The following is a 13,668-nucleotide window of genomic DNA, read 5'->3' as shown; positions in this document are numbered from 1 at the left end:
TGAATCGCTTTTTGGAACTCAAGTAAAATAACACCTTCCCCAGGAAGCACAATTTCAAACATTTTACAAAATGTGTATAAACTCAAAAGCGCTTGAAGAAACATTGCGAGCGACTATACAAAATGTACAATAGAATTTGTAAGAGCTTGAAAAGATCAATGAACACCTGGCAGCCCACCAATACAGGCCGGTTAAAGTGGTTAGTAAAGCCTAAAACATACGAGCCCAGGATTAACACTTCAGCTAAAGTTGGAAGGCAATCTTGGAAGGAAAGCTTGTCCATCATGGAAAGCAGATTCTTAGCCACAAAGCACTCATGATTCCAAAAAGCTAATTCAAACACTGTTACCATTGCAAAAAAACATACAGATAAAACATCAGATAACCATTTTCAATACAAAGAAATAAACCCGACGCCTTTGTCACATCATCAGACAGAAAATATTAGCAGTAACTTCTTGTCCATAATGTGTCTGGGTAAAAAGAAATGGGATTAAAAAAAGAAACAATAGAATAAAAACACACCTATGAAATGTTCTCTTTGGATACTCCAAATACTTTAAAGGCAAGCAAGGATCGATCACCTTGTTAGTGTACCGTATACATACATTTCGGACTTAAGTATTTCAAAGTCGCCCGCAAGACATTCAGTAACAGGAGGTTTTGGCCTTACGTTTGCACAACATCCGATAAAATAACCACTTCCACAGCAGAAAGACAGTAATAACTTTTGCATGCCAAAAAATGTGTTTGACTGATGTAATGTTCATGAAAATGTAAATTGTGTTTGTGTTGAAATTCCACAGATCTAGTGTAGCAGTTTGCCTCATATGGGATTTGGTATCATACAGTGTAAAGGTCAAATATTTCCAGGACTGCAAAACAATTAAAAACTCATAAATAGTACAAAAACCACTAAACAGGATAAGATGGATCCTCCTCATGGCCTCATATATCAAACATCGCCTGATGCAGATGTTTGATATTTTGTTAAACATGGCAACGATGAGTAAATGACAGTTATGTGACTATTAAACATGTTTAACACTGTAAATACAGCTGAAATAAACAATTATAGATGTAACCCTAACCATCACTAAATGACTATACTACAGGTTGCACAGCCATAGACTGTATAAAACAGAAAAATTTAGCCCTGGGTCTAAAATCAAAGCCAGCCACCATTTTTTGTTTTCCAATGACCAGCAGGAGATCATTATATCATTAGAAAAATGTTTCTAATGTTTTAATTACCAACTTCAAGCCTGTTAAATCAAGTGTGGCATTTTTAAAAAACTTTTTTTTTTAAACTTAACCCTATGATTTATCAATTTGTTAGCATATGATGCCCTTTGATCACCAAGTTTGGCTTCAGAGATGGCTAAACAGCTGGAGCTGAAGTCTCAGAATGGGGGTTTCCACAAGCCAAAAGCTCTAAGTGACACCACAGTGGCTATATCCATCCATTTTTCTACAGTCTATGGCACAATCACACATAAAAGTGGCTTTATCCAAGAACAACCTTACTTAAGTACCAGCAGCTGCCCTGTAGCTGTAGCATTTGGTTAGGACACACGGATAAATTAAAATTAAGGAGCATGGTTTAACATAGAAACCCTAACCCTTAAAGTGAAATGAGAACAGTTAGCTTCTTATGGTTAACATGTTATCTAAATGGCAATGACTGGTTATTTACCCTGAAAATTATTAGTGAATTCTCATTAGCACCCCATAAAGTGGTAAGACACAGAGTACATAGTGAATTTGAGCCTAAAATAGGAATTACATATGCATGAATTTTTGTTTTAGTTACAGTTTTTTCACAATAGGATAGGTCGTGGGAGGGGGGTATGGGAATACAGTGTCGCTTTTAACATCAGGTACCCTAAAAACCCATTGTAAATGAGCTTTAAAAAATGGATACGTAAAAATGACTGAGTATATACCCACATGTGCAGATGGTAGCATTAACACAATCTTGAGCAAAAATAAAAAGTATGAAAAAGAGGAAGGCTGTTCAATCAGTAACAAAGAACTCCAAGCTTTTTTATCAAATCAACATAAAGAGAGGAGTTTTACTCCAACATGCGATTAAAATGTAAACAAGACCATTACCAGCAGAATATAAAGCATTACCTTTAATATGATTATTGCACTTAAAGTAAAAATTATCACCTCCAACCGGGGACTTTAAGAGCCTTGGTCAAAGAAAATTAAATGATAGTCATCACAATAAGAGTAAAAAATAAAATATCAGTAACTGATAAAAGGAATGTGCATTTGTTCTTGAGGAGAAAAATAATGCACACCTCAGGAAGCTAGAGACAAACCAGGACCTGTCAGCAAATTCTTACAACTATCTTCCAGTGTTTCTAAGAAAATCCATCAATCACTAAAGCTGAATGTGTCCACATCTGCACCACGAGGCAGGCTGGGGACAAAAAGCTGATGCCGTGACATGCACCGCAGTTTAAGTGGCAAGTTTTGGACTTGCACTTGATTGTAACGCAGTACCTACAGCTTCATCTTATAAACCTGTAGACCATCTCTCAGCAAACAGCACATAACTGTGACTACAGCATCTGGTAAACACGAATTTGGCAGCATTTGCACTGTAAGAGCTTCTCAGCAGCTGATGGCAACTGTGTGTGCAACAGACCTCTGTTGGTTTACAAGTACAGTACAGCTAAACATAGTTGGCGTGAAAAGATTTGATGTGCCTTCAATAAGCTGAATGTCTCCTGTTTAAGTACCTAAGAATACACTCCAAGAAGTAATCATGAGCAAAATTATAACACGGAATTATAAGAATGCCAAACAAGGCCAAAACCTGTATGACCTACATATTAAAAAAAATAAAAAAGCCTAGAAAAACTAACCACTGAATAGTAACTCAATAATTGATCAGTTCTATTTGTTCCCACTCACTTTAACACCTGATAACGATTCGTGAGCTATTGCTAAACCTTCATTAGTACCTTTTCATCGTGGGTCATTTTTTCTACTTTTTGGAAAGTTTGCCCGCCTTCTTTTTTGGCTCATAGGGTGTCCGTAGAATACTCGGTGTCTCCTCCATGACGCGTACCAGCAGGTTATCAATGTAATTCTCCAGTTCCCTGATGTGGGCATCTTTCTTTTTCACCACTTCTTTCTGTTTGATGAGTTCCTGCACAACCTCTTCAAAAGACAAGTTGCTATAGGCAGCCACGCTTTCCTGTGTCACCTCCTGAAAGTGGAAAACAAAGAAATGATCATGACCATGTTGTGCATACATATGTTTTGTAAAAGGGCGCTTAAATCTTTGACGATCGGGGCACCAATAAGTCTTTATGCTCCATCATTGCTGACTAATTAGGCTGTTTGGCACAGAGTCACATGTTTATCTTTTGTTGTGCTACTAATAAAGGCTAACTGAGGATTTTAGGGTTTTAGCTCTGACCTGGTCAATGAATTCGGTAATAAACATTCTGATTTAACACTAGCGCCTGAAGATTTACTGTTTGGCTGATATTGGCCTATCACACGTGTGACCACAGGGAAGTTTTTCTTTTGATCCTTGAAGAACAAAATGCAGAAACGGATGCTGGAGGCAATTCTCAATTGTTTCATTCAAGTTTGAAAGATGAACCTGTCCCCTCAGACAACAGTCTCAGTGGACAGGTGGCTGTCAAGAAGTCATTCTTGAGGAAAGTTATTATACAATTTACACAGGAACTGACCTGAAAATCAGTGGCAACAGATCTTATGGAGTGAGGAATCCAAATTTGGAATTGTTTTTGGTCGTAATCGTCATATACATGTATGGAAGTGGTCAGAAGACAGGTAAGTGTCTACTGCAACCACTAAACGAGGCTCCTTCATGCTTTCTGGTGATGGAGTCTCTGTCAAAACTGATAAAATTATGAATGCAGAAAGGTTTTTGCAAAAAGCTTCCCTCAGACAATTATAGAATAAAGGTGGTCATATCAAAAATTGACTTTCAAGGTTGTTAGAATTGCACAAATTCTGTTTTAACTTATACTGTATTTCCATGTATGTTTGATTTACTTGTTTTCAGTAAATCAAATAATGCCAGTAGGAACATGACTTTTGGACAGTAACCTATCTAAAGGTGAAAAACAAGGACCCTATAAGGTCCCTTATAGCTTAACTACTCTATTAGGACTTAGCTTTGACACTACAGCACATCTTTATCTTTGCTTTCTAGTGTTAAAAACACATACTCTTTAATTCAAGACGACTCTGGCAAAAACTCCAAATAATCTGCCAGTACTTAACAATAAAGATTACCAAAACAATTTAATCTTTGTTTTGAGGGGGAAATGCCAGGCTGCATATTTCTACAAATAAAGGTCACGCTAATAAATGCCAAAATACGAATGCAACCCAAGCCCAGCTTTGCTCTTTGAGGACAATCTAGTTGGACAGAGCAGGGTGGTACAGTATGTGCAGATCATATTGCGCGGGTACGAGAGGAGCTGTAATCGTTTTTAATGAGGGACCACTTTATCGCTTCAGTGCTGGGCATCCTCCCCTGAACGGATAGAACAGCAAAGCCTTCACCCTGTTTAAAATACCACACTTATCAGCTTCCACTCCCATGCACCATTCAAGCCTTCACTGCTGGGTAAAGACAATGCAGAAAGAGCTGGAGCAGGACTGCTTACCAGGTATCTTATCGCTTCTAACAGCATAGAGGCTACTGTGGGGCGACACAAACCAAAATGAAATATTTGCCACAGAGATTAAATGTCCAACGCAAGGAGGGTTTCAGGAACAGAGCTCGGTAACCTATTCCCCACACAAACACACCTACCCCCAAAAAAAGCCATCTCACTGAAAGATACTGCACTTAAGCCATCTGAGAGGGAATAAGAGAGCAGACAGCCATATGGAAGGATGCTGGTTTCACGTACAAGCGTGTATACATGCACACACTCCCTTTCCCTCTCACACGCGCGCACACACACACACACACACACATATATACACACCCCCACGGCATAATAATCAGGAGCTTTAGTGGTTGGTGACAAAGGCCTGGAAATGACCATGAACTGGCAAAGTAATGATGACCATTTTTCTGCGATCAGTAGTGAGGAGAAGATAAGGCGCACACTTGGCATTCTCCAGTTGTGTCATTACAGTTTCTAATGAGCTCAGCTTTGAGAATCTAAAAGCTCAGTCCTTTGAAATCTCTCACTGCCCTCCCTCCCTCCTGCGTGTAGTTAATTAAGGCCTTGAAGCAGAGGAAATGGGAGCTGCCATTTCTGCGAGGCACAGCGGCATGCACGGGGGCACATGTGTGGATACCGACAGCCCTCAACACCCACAAAGAAAGGTGAGGAAAGCCATTATCAGCATTCTCCTTCTCATTTAGGCATCACTTCGGCTATTGCTCCCCCTGCTCCTTCATCTATATCAGCTTTGCTGTGTAACAGTCTGCGAATTTTAACTACTGAACAACTAGCAACTACTAAAGAGTTAAAAACTTTATCTACAAATGAGGTAAAAATGATATCTTTAAGTATTTCTGTGCCCTGCGTCGTAAAAAAACCCAAACAAACAGCAATTAAACAATCTGTGCACATCACTACAACTGACCTTACAGGCCGAAATTTCACACCACTTCAAACTATGATTAGATCGGACATGATGACCGATGTGTGCAGCTGCTAATTAGTTGAATGGCACGTCTGAGTTTTCAGGGGTCTCACAAATCAATGTCACCAGCTGCTTAAGAGTCCTCAATAACAAAATCTGCTCAGCATGACATATAAAATGTACACAAATGTAACTGTTGCACTTATTCTCCCTTTTTTTTCCCCTCTACACTTTCAGCCAGTCAGGTAATATGAAACTATATAACTTTCTAAAACATATTCTTACTATTTTTTTGTCCTTCTTCTTCTGGCCAAAGGTGATGTTGGGTCCGGTTAATTTTTTGTCACTGCAAAACAACCAAATGCAAAGTTAGTAATCACATTAAAGCATTGCACTCTGTATTTTAGCAGACTTTTACAAATATAGAAGCTCTGATGTACTCATGTCCTGCACTAGGAGAACAATAATAAATACATTAACAGGGAATAAATAATAAACTTGAAAACACCTTTTTTCACCCATGCACTACATTACAAATGACCGCTGAGCTAGTGTATGACAAAGGCAGCAGTAAAGATGATGGACTAGTGCCTACAGAGATAAGTGGTTAATTGGGTGGTCTATCTCTTCAGGGGATCTCATTACTATAGCTCAGAGGGCTCTGTTATCAAACCCAGGCACTCTAAAGAGCCACTAATGACACCTTCCACTCTGATAAACCAGAACTTAGCTACAGTGCTCACCAACTCTTTATGTAACACAGGAAAAAGATGTAACTGGCTCAGTGGAAATGTTTAAATAATATTTGACAACATAATGAGAGAGAGAGCGAGAGAAGGTCTATCAGAAAGTAGATTTCAATCAACAAGGTATTGAGAACTTTACTGGAATGTCAAGCAAATATCCTGTGGAGCAGTGACTATTCCATTGGCATTCCAAGATGATGTTTTGGGATTTTGAGATTCCTTGATTGTGATGAAAAAGACACAAGTAGCATGCTGCAATCACTGCTCTGCAGGAGCCGAACACAGACTTTGTCTTTGTTTTAATAAGACAACATACATTTTGTTTTTAAGTGTGTTCTCTTGTAAATTTCTGGGTTTTTTCTTTTTTTGATTGTTATTCCTGACTGGGACAAGAAAAGAAAAAGTCAAATAAAGTGATGATGCCAATATAGCCAATAAAGCTAACTTAACCACAAATACAAACAAAAACAGGACAACCTGGCTTTGTAGTTGGAGCTGAATGGGTTAGTGTCTGCTTGCGAGTCTCCACTAAAGGGGTTTGGGGAACGCAGGTCTCCAGAGCTCCCTGAACGCCCCCCATTGCTGGTCTTGCGGCCTTCCTTCTTTCCTGTCACGCGTTCCAGTAGGCTGACCTTCTCCTTTTTCTCCTTCCGCTCTGGTCGGTCCCACAGCTGCCCGTGCTCCCCCTCAAATGGGTTGCGGTTGCGTGGGAGCGTGGCATACTTCTGTGGCAGGGTGTCAGTGATATCAGTGAAAGGGTCACCGTGTGCTTCGTCGTCCTGGAAGCCTGGCACCTCACTCTGGGAACGCCTGTGAGGGCCACCTGTACTTCCTACAAGATAAATTAGAAATGTAATAAGAAACAAAATATGGGGTTTTTTTTGGGTGGGGGGGGGGGGGGGGGGGGGGGGGTGTTAGTGTTTTGTTAAAAAGGGATTGGGTGAACTCAATTCATTATCAGTTTAGACATAAGAATTTTACTGCTTTATCACAAAACGACCACATTGCATCTGTGGAGTCCAGCATGATTAAAATCATAGATATTATATTTTTAAATATAATGATGCAGAAGTGTGCAAGTGAGCCACGATTTTCATTCAGGCTTGAAAACCCAAAAGAAGAATTTAAAGGTAAAAGTGAAGCAGTAACATAAATAAGTAGCTGGTCAAATCCAAATGTGTGTGTCAATATATAGAACCAGAAGAACCAGTGTGATCACAACAGTTAAAAACTAAGTGCGGATAATAATACAAAGGTTTGTTTGGGGGGGGGTTCCCCATAGGTTTACGTGCAGAAGTATTCTACTGTTTGAACCTCTTTCAGCAAAAATAAAGAAAAATATCTTTTTTTTTGTTATTATCACTAAACTTATTTTTCACTCTGACATGTTACATTTTAACAGCAGATTCTAGTGAACATCTCAGCCTTTACTATAAGAATCACAACTACTGTTTGCATGAGTTACAGCTGCACTAACTTTGCAGAAAGAACTGGTAAATTGGAGACTGGTTGAGATGGAAATTTTCAGCTTAAAAACAGAAAATGACTAAAATGTCAAAGACTGACATAAATGGCCTACATTACTATCTTATTGAGTTGAGACTTACAGTACCTTATATTTTTAATAGGATTATATACAAGCAAGCATTCTTACAGACGTCTACAGATGGCCTCTAGAAATTGCAACATCTCATTTTAAGATATAATAAAATAGACTAGCCCTTTACTTTCATTGTACATGTACAATGAAATTGTGGATTAACACTATAAGAGCCATATATTTGTAACAAACAAACACTAAAACATTGTCCTGACAGACAGGATGCCACAATGCACCACAGTGTCATTCTGACTATTCTCTATAATTTTAACACTTAAGATTGAGTCTTCACTGAAATATTTTGGATCCCAGTCGACTGGGTCCCCCGTTCTTATAAACACAATAACGAAAATGCATCGGCAGCTTCAGTTAATATGAGAACTGGTTTTAAAACAGTATCAAAATCCTCTTCAGAGATCACTCTAGCAGCAATAAAAGTATACCAAACCAAAAAGTGACAAATGTAACAAACTACTGTGGAAAAACAGAAGCGTTGGTCCTCACCACTCTCTTCTATGGAGTTCATGGAATCCAGTTTGGGTCGAAAGTGGGTCCCGATGAGATCTGACATGGAATGCGCTGCAGAGAGTTTATGGGCCCCAGCGAGTAGCGGCCTCTTGACTTTTGTTTCAGGCTGGGATTGACGTTCTGGTGCGCCAGACTGACGGGTGGGCTCCGAATCACACACGGCGGACCGAGGCAAGATGGCTGAAGAAGCGTCACCAAAGCCGCTGTCGTGTTTTCGACCCTTCACTTTGTCCTTAAGTTTGGAAAAAGGTGAGCGGGGCTTTTCCTTCATGGAGAGGTCAAACATGCTGGCCGTCATGTTGTTCCTCATGAACTGAATGCTGACTTGAATGCGACCTCGTTCTTTCCTCTTCTTCCCGGGCTTGGACTCCAAGGAATACCAGCTAAAAATGAGAGTGCAGGAAGCTTAAGCTGAGCAAATTCAATGAGACAATTTATATAAAAAGAGCAGGGTTTATAAAAATCCTCTGAGTTGATTACGCGCAATGCAACATAATTCAGCAAGACAGGGATACAAAGTCAGAATGTGGTAAAAGTCCTTACACGATCAAACAATATGACAAATGGAAAAATAGCCCTCATTCCTTCTAATGGGCTTTACATACATCTTTATGGCTACTACTGAAAAGGCTAATTTGAGAAGACTAATCCAAAGGCGACACACAAATGCAGGGGCTTAAATCATTTGAACTTTTTTATGACACATATGAGAACACAAATTTATAACTCAAAGGATAAACATTCTTTGCAAACTGAACCTAAAAAAAATAAATTGTCTGCTGCCGAATAATACAGACCATTTCAAGCTGTTTTTTTGGCTCCTATTTGTTTAACCTCTCTGCTTTTTTCAACTGGAAGTAATGGGATTTATGCCTTCGCTCTGAGCGAAATAAAGTGGCATTTGCACAAATCTGGCCTTTGTTCAGAAATGCAACGACAAGCAATTGGGAAACTGCAAAGCCACATCGCAGGCTTTGCACACAACAGTTCATACATGCTAATGAGACACATCCTCTGTGTTAGAGGGCCTGTGAAGGAGGCCATTAGGAAACCAGTATCAGGATGAAACAAGCGTCAATATTTTCTCACTGCCTTTGCCACAAACATGGAATATATTCTAAAATGGGATGCTTTATCAGTATAACCAAGTCAAAAAAAAACATATTTGCTTAAGTGTATCTGCTTGACTACAATTACTGATATTTTCTTCTAGATTTAAATGAAGATTTATAGTACTCCTTGCAGACTGACATGAAATTTGAGTTATCAATTCAATTGATTTTTTAAAAAAAGTGCTGGTATTAGCTTTATAAGAAATCACAGCTGCTGAACACTATTTTAAGCAGTCTAGCTCGCATCCCAGAAGCCTCACTCATAGTCATGAAAAGCCTTGTTGGGGCCAATTCCCAGGCTGCGCGCCGCGCTCCGCCTGATCAGTAGCCACAGCATGCCGCTGCCGTGGGGCCGAGCCTGCACCTCACGTGTGTCTCAAGGCCAAGATAAACCTCCCTGTGCTTGGAACCACAATCCTCCCACTCCGGTCCAAGCCGCTGGGAAACTCCTCACAATCAACAAACACAGGTGTGCGATAATTATGGGCTGCCTTCTCAGATATCAGTACGGGCTCTCCTCCCCAATATGCCAGTTCAAAAACACTGCGGATGGGCCGTGGTGAACAGAGACCCACTGTGGAGTGTGGATATAGTATCGAGAGCCCTGGCATCATTGTCAAGTATGGCTGCGGCGTAGGTATTAGGCCAGCAAGCAACACGGCGATATCCGTTACAGAACCACTGCTGAAAAAGTGCACAGCCTCAAGGTGCATCAGTTGAGGCACCTAAATAAATAAAACCCGTTCACACTGATTATAACATATTGTGATTCTCCCAATTGATGGGCAAAGAGGAAGTCAGCTAATGTCCTTTCCCCCCCCGAAACGTGCAGTGAGCTAATTAACACCAGATCCAATTTGGTTTCGCAGTTCCTGTTTGCTTAATGTAGGGTTAAGAAATGTGTGTGTGTGTGTGTGTGTGTGTGTGTGTGTGTGTGTGTGTGTGTGTGTGTGTGAGTGTGTGAGTGTGTGTATGGTGGACTTGTGAGGCTCATCAACCAAAGTTTAGCCAAATACAGCAGAGTCTCTCCAAGCTCTGATGGTTAACACTGTGTTAGTTTATTTGAATCTACATCTATACATCGATCTCTCTCCTCAAATCTTTTTTCAGTAACTTTAAAGAGGACAAACCTTATTCTGGCATGGCTTTACTTGAAGGTAACCAAGCAACCTTAACAAGTCACCCAATTATGACTCAGGGAGACGCCCACTATTGTCCACCAATATATTGGCATAGATAAATATCTGTTTCCAAACTGGAATGTATTTTGTGCCAAGAAAGGCACAATGCATAGAGGCCAGATTTTAACACGAGGGAAACTAAACTGTACAGAAACAAGCCAAGATTTAATCCCAGGTGTCTTTGGCTCTGAAGGAGAGACCATCTTTCATTCACACCTCTGAAAAAACAAAAACAAAAAAATGGAGTATAGGAGTGGCTAACAAGACATGTTTGTCCAGCTCCACTAGTTTCAGTTAGGTCAACTGGTGTCAGTAATTACTCTAAAATAATCCCTCTGCAGCGTAGGCCAATCCATTGCTAAGCCTCAAACAATACAGTGTCATGAAGATGGAAAAAAAAAGTACAACCAACATGTCCTTGCTAACTGAGCATGAAAGTGTGTCACTGGTGTGCTAAATAATTTTAAAGTGAAGTACTTCTGTTAGAGCATTTCATTTACTCTGCTCTTAACATTAAAACTTGTGTATCTAATAAAGTGTATTTCTAAACCAAGTGCACAAAGAAAATAAAGGGCAACGCAATGGTATTTAAATCATGTGGAGCAACAGGGTTGGGTCATGACCTTAATTGAGACCACAGTGCAGAAAATAACACGCAAAAGACAGCACATTTGTGAAGTCTACTATGGCAGTAATACTTGTGGCAAATGTGGCAAATGTGACAAATAACAACTGACTTAGCTCATGGTGTAATCCACTTATGACTGGAAAGGCTGTGGAAATATTTTCCACTTCCTCTCAAAGGTCTGTCTCTATACCAACAAGACACTACAGACTAAAGACCCTGAATAATGTACATGTGATGCTAATGTCTAAGAACTATACTATATAAAAACATGCTGTATGTCCCATGATGTTTGTTAGTGTTAAAACCGCCCCAGGTCTTCTCTTAAAGGGAAACTATTGACCTTGCAATCACTGCAAAAACTGCTAACAGTAGTATTTCTGTCCCAGAAAATCTGAAGGAATTATATTTTCCAAAAAGTATATATACCATAAATATCAGAGAGCAAAAATACATGGTTATAACATAAGTACCTCATTCTTAAGTGCTGGTTGTTAGCACATTAAAACGAGGATATAATAATCATTCTTGGAGCTCACTGCAGTAGTGCTTATGCCCCCAAAAAACTTCTCAAAGAACCATTGTGACATTTTTGTGATATCTAATAGACTTTTATAGTTTTTTTTAATACTTACTCTGTTTTCTTTCTCTCCTTGTTATCAAAGATTTCATTAAGATTTATGCACTTCTGACCCAGAAACTTGTCCATCCCAACCAAAGAGCGATGCATCACTATGAGGCAGAGTTCATACACTTCTGGGTTGCCCTCCAAAAGTAGGCCAGGTAATTCAAAGGAGGCTTCTTCCCTCCACACAGGGTTAAGGGTCTTCTCCGCCACTGATGTTGAGTACTTCTCCTTGCCCAGCTGGATGATAGTGTAGGCATCATTGGTGCCATTTTTGCCTTTGGCCTGTAAACCAGTTGCTTGAAGAACAGTGGCTTGGACATGGGTTGGAAACCACTTTTGAGACTGCTCGCCCAGTGACATTGTAAGCACTGACTGTTAACTGAAATCCATTCAAAATAAAGTCAAATATAATTTATGCAGCAATTTTTTTCAGTGAGTGCGACATGCAAGAAGCAGCAATCATGATTCACTATAGTTTGACATCAGCGTTTAGCAGCACTTTTTACAGGGGACCATAAGTTTGACAAACTGAGCAAGTCTCATCTTCTGTCAGATCACAGATGTCCAAGCCACTGCTGAGTCATCTGCAAGAAAATAGAACAGAAAGAAACAGGAAAACATCATTATTTTTGCCAAGAATGAAAGCCTGGCTTATGAAGACACAGAGAGAACTAATATTAAAGCAGGCAGCCTGCTAATAATTTGATGGCAGCCACTTTGGAAGTAATACGGCTAAGCAGAAATCACATTTTGCACTGTATGATTTGCACAATATCTTTAAATATATGTCCCTAAGATGGAGGTTCAAGGCAGATATTGATGATCTCATCTAGTGACACATTTTGGTGTCATTGTCACTGAATTAGTGAGTCACTCAGTGGGATATGGAGCGACCGTTTCATGTATTATTTTCAAATTAGTTTAGACTGAAAATAGAGGTTTTGACTGTGATTAAGAAGCTGTGCACATATTCAAGTAAAGCAGTCATGGGCTGTGGCTCTAGATAACTCTAGATGACGCATTGACGCAGGTATACATGAAAGAAGTGGTGTAAGTAGCCACGTAAGTCACATTAAGATGCAATGCCCCTTTAAGTGAGCGTCTCTCCACAGGTTTGTCAAAAGTAAATATTATTAAACTGATTACAACAATTAAATGATGCGAGGCAATATTAAATTGTCACCTTTTCGTAAGGCTTTGTTAGGGGTAAATTCAGTTAAGACTGGAGGACAACGTTAGCATTATGCGGCTAGCTGGTGGGCACACAGAGAGCATCACACACAAGCACACAGCTTCTTACCTCGGTGTCATTTTCACCAACACCACATGGACATTCAGCGCTTCAGCTCGGCACAAACTCTTCCCACAAACACACTCATGCGACACTTTCGACTAATGTTCGCTGAACTTGCTGTTGTTGTTGCAGTCCATTACTGCTCACTGCTGACGGCCAGTGGCGAGATTTACTTCCTAGTCTGACATCACTTCCGGCTCACCCCGGTGAAAGTTGAGTTGTCAAAATAAGGTGATAGCGCTCGCTCGCGCGTTCTAATGGAATTAGATAAGTGAAGGAATATAAAAAAATTCAGTGAAAGCTGCTTAAATATCCAAAGGCGAAGAAAAAGCTAAAAATCAAAAACAATG

General features: G+C 39.8%; 1 protein-coding gene across 1 annotated transcript; it reads right to left on the bottom strand.

Annotated features, from left to right (window-relative positions):
* Positions 1 to 2,913: 2,913 nt before the first annotated feature.
* On the bottom strand, positions 2,914 to 13,462 carry rab11fip2 (RAB11 family interacting protein 2 (class I)). The gene is made up of 6 exons (XM_085369517.1): positions 13,325 to 13,462; positions 12,032 to 12,608; positions 8,455 to 8,861; positions 6,828 to 7,182; positions 5,890 to 5,950; positions 2,914 to 3,226 (listed from the first exon to the last, which is right to left on the bottom strand). The coding sequence occupies exons 2-6, from the start codon at positions 12,382 to 12,384 to the stop codon at positions 3,002 to 3,004; spliced, it is 1,401 nt and encodes a 466-aa protein (XP_085225643.1). The 5' UTR covers positions 12,385 to 12,608; positions 13,325 to 13,462; the 3' UTR covers positions 2,914 to 3,001.
* Between the last annotated feature and the right edge of the window lie 206 nt (positions 13,463 to 13,668).

This window comes from Diplotaxodon limnothrissa, linkage group LG13 (assembly GCF_057381915.1).
Source record: "Diplotaxodon limnothrissa isolate DT_005_m linkage group LG13, D_limnothrissa_male_GT1.1, whole genome shotgun sequence".
NCBI lineage: Eukaryota > Metazoa > Chordata > Actinopteri > Cichliformes > Cichlidae > Diplotaxodon > Diplotaxodon limnothrissa.
Note: the sequence above shows the minus strand (reverse complement) of the source record. Positions and strands in the feature narration are given on the sequence as shown.

What these genes read in the sequence shown, in the direction of transcription:
- rab11fip2 (XM_085369517.1), bottom strand. Translation starts at nt 12,384, where the DNA reads ATGTCACTGGGCGAGCAGTCTCAAAAGTGGTTTCCAACCCATGTCCAA. An exon ending in GAACTCCATAGAAGAGAGTG is followed by an intron (nt 7,183 to 8,454) that starts GTGAGGACCAAC and finishes TTTATCTTGTAG; the next exon opens with GAAGTACAGGTGGCCCTCAC. An exon ending in AGCTCCAACTACAAAGCCAG is followed by an intron (nt 5,951 to 6,827) that starts GTTGTCCTGTTT and finishes GTTGTTTTGCAG; the next exon opens with TGACAAAAAATTAACCGGAC.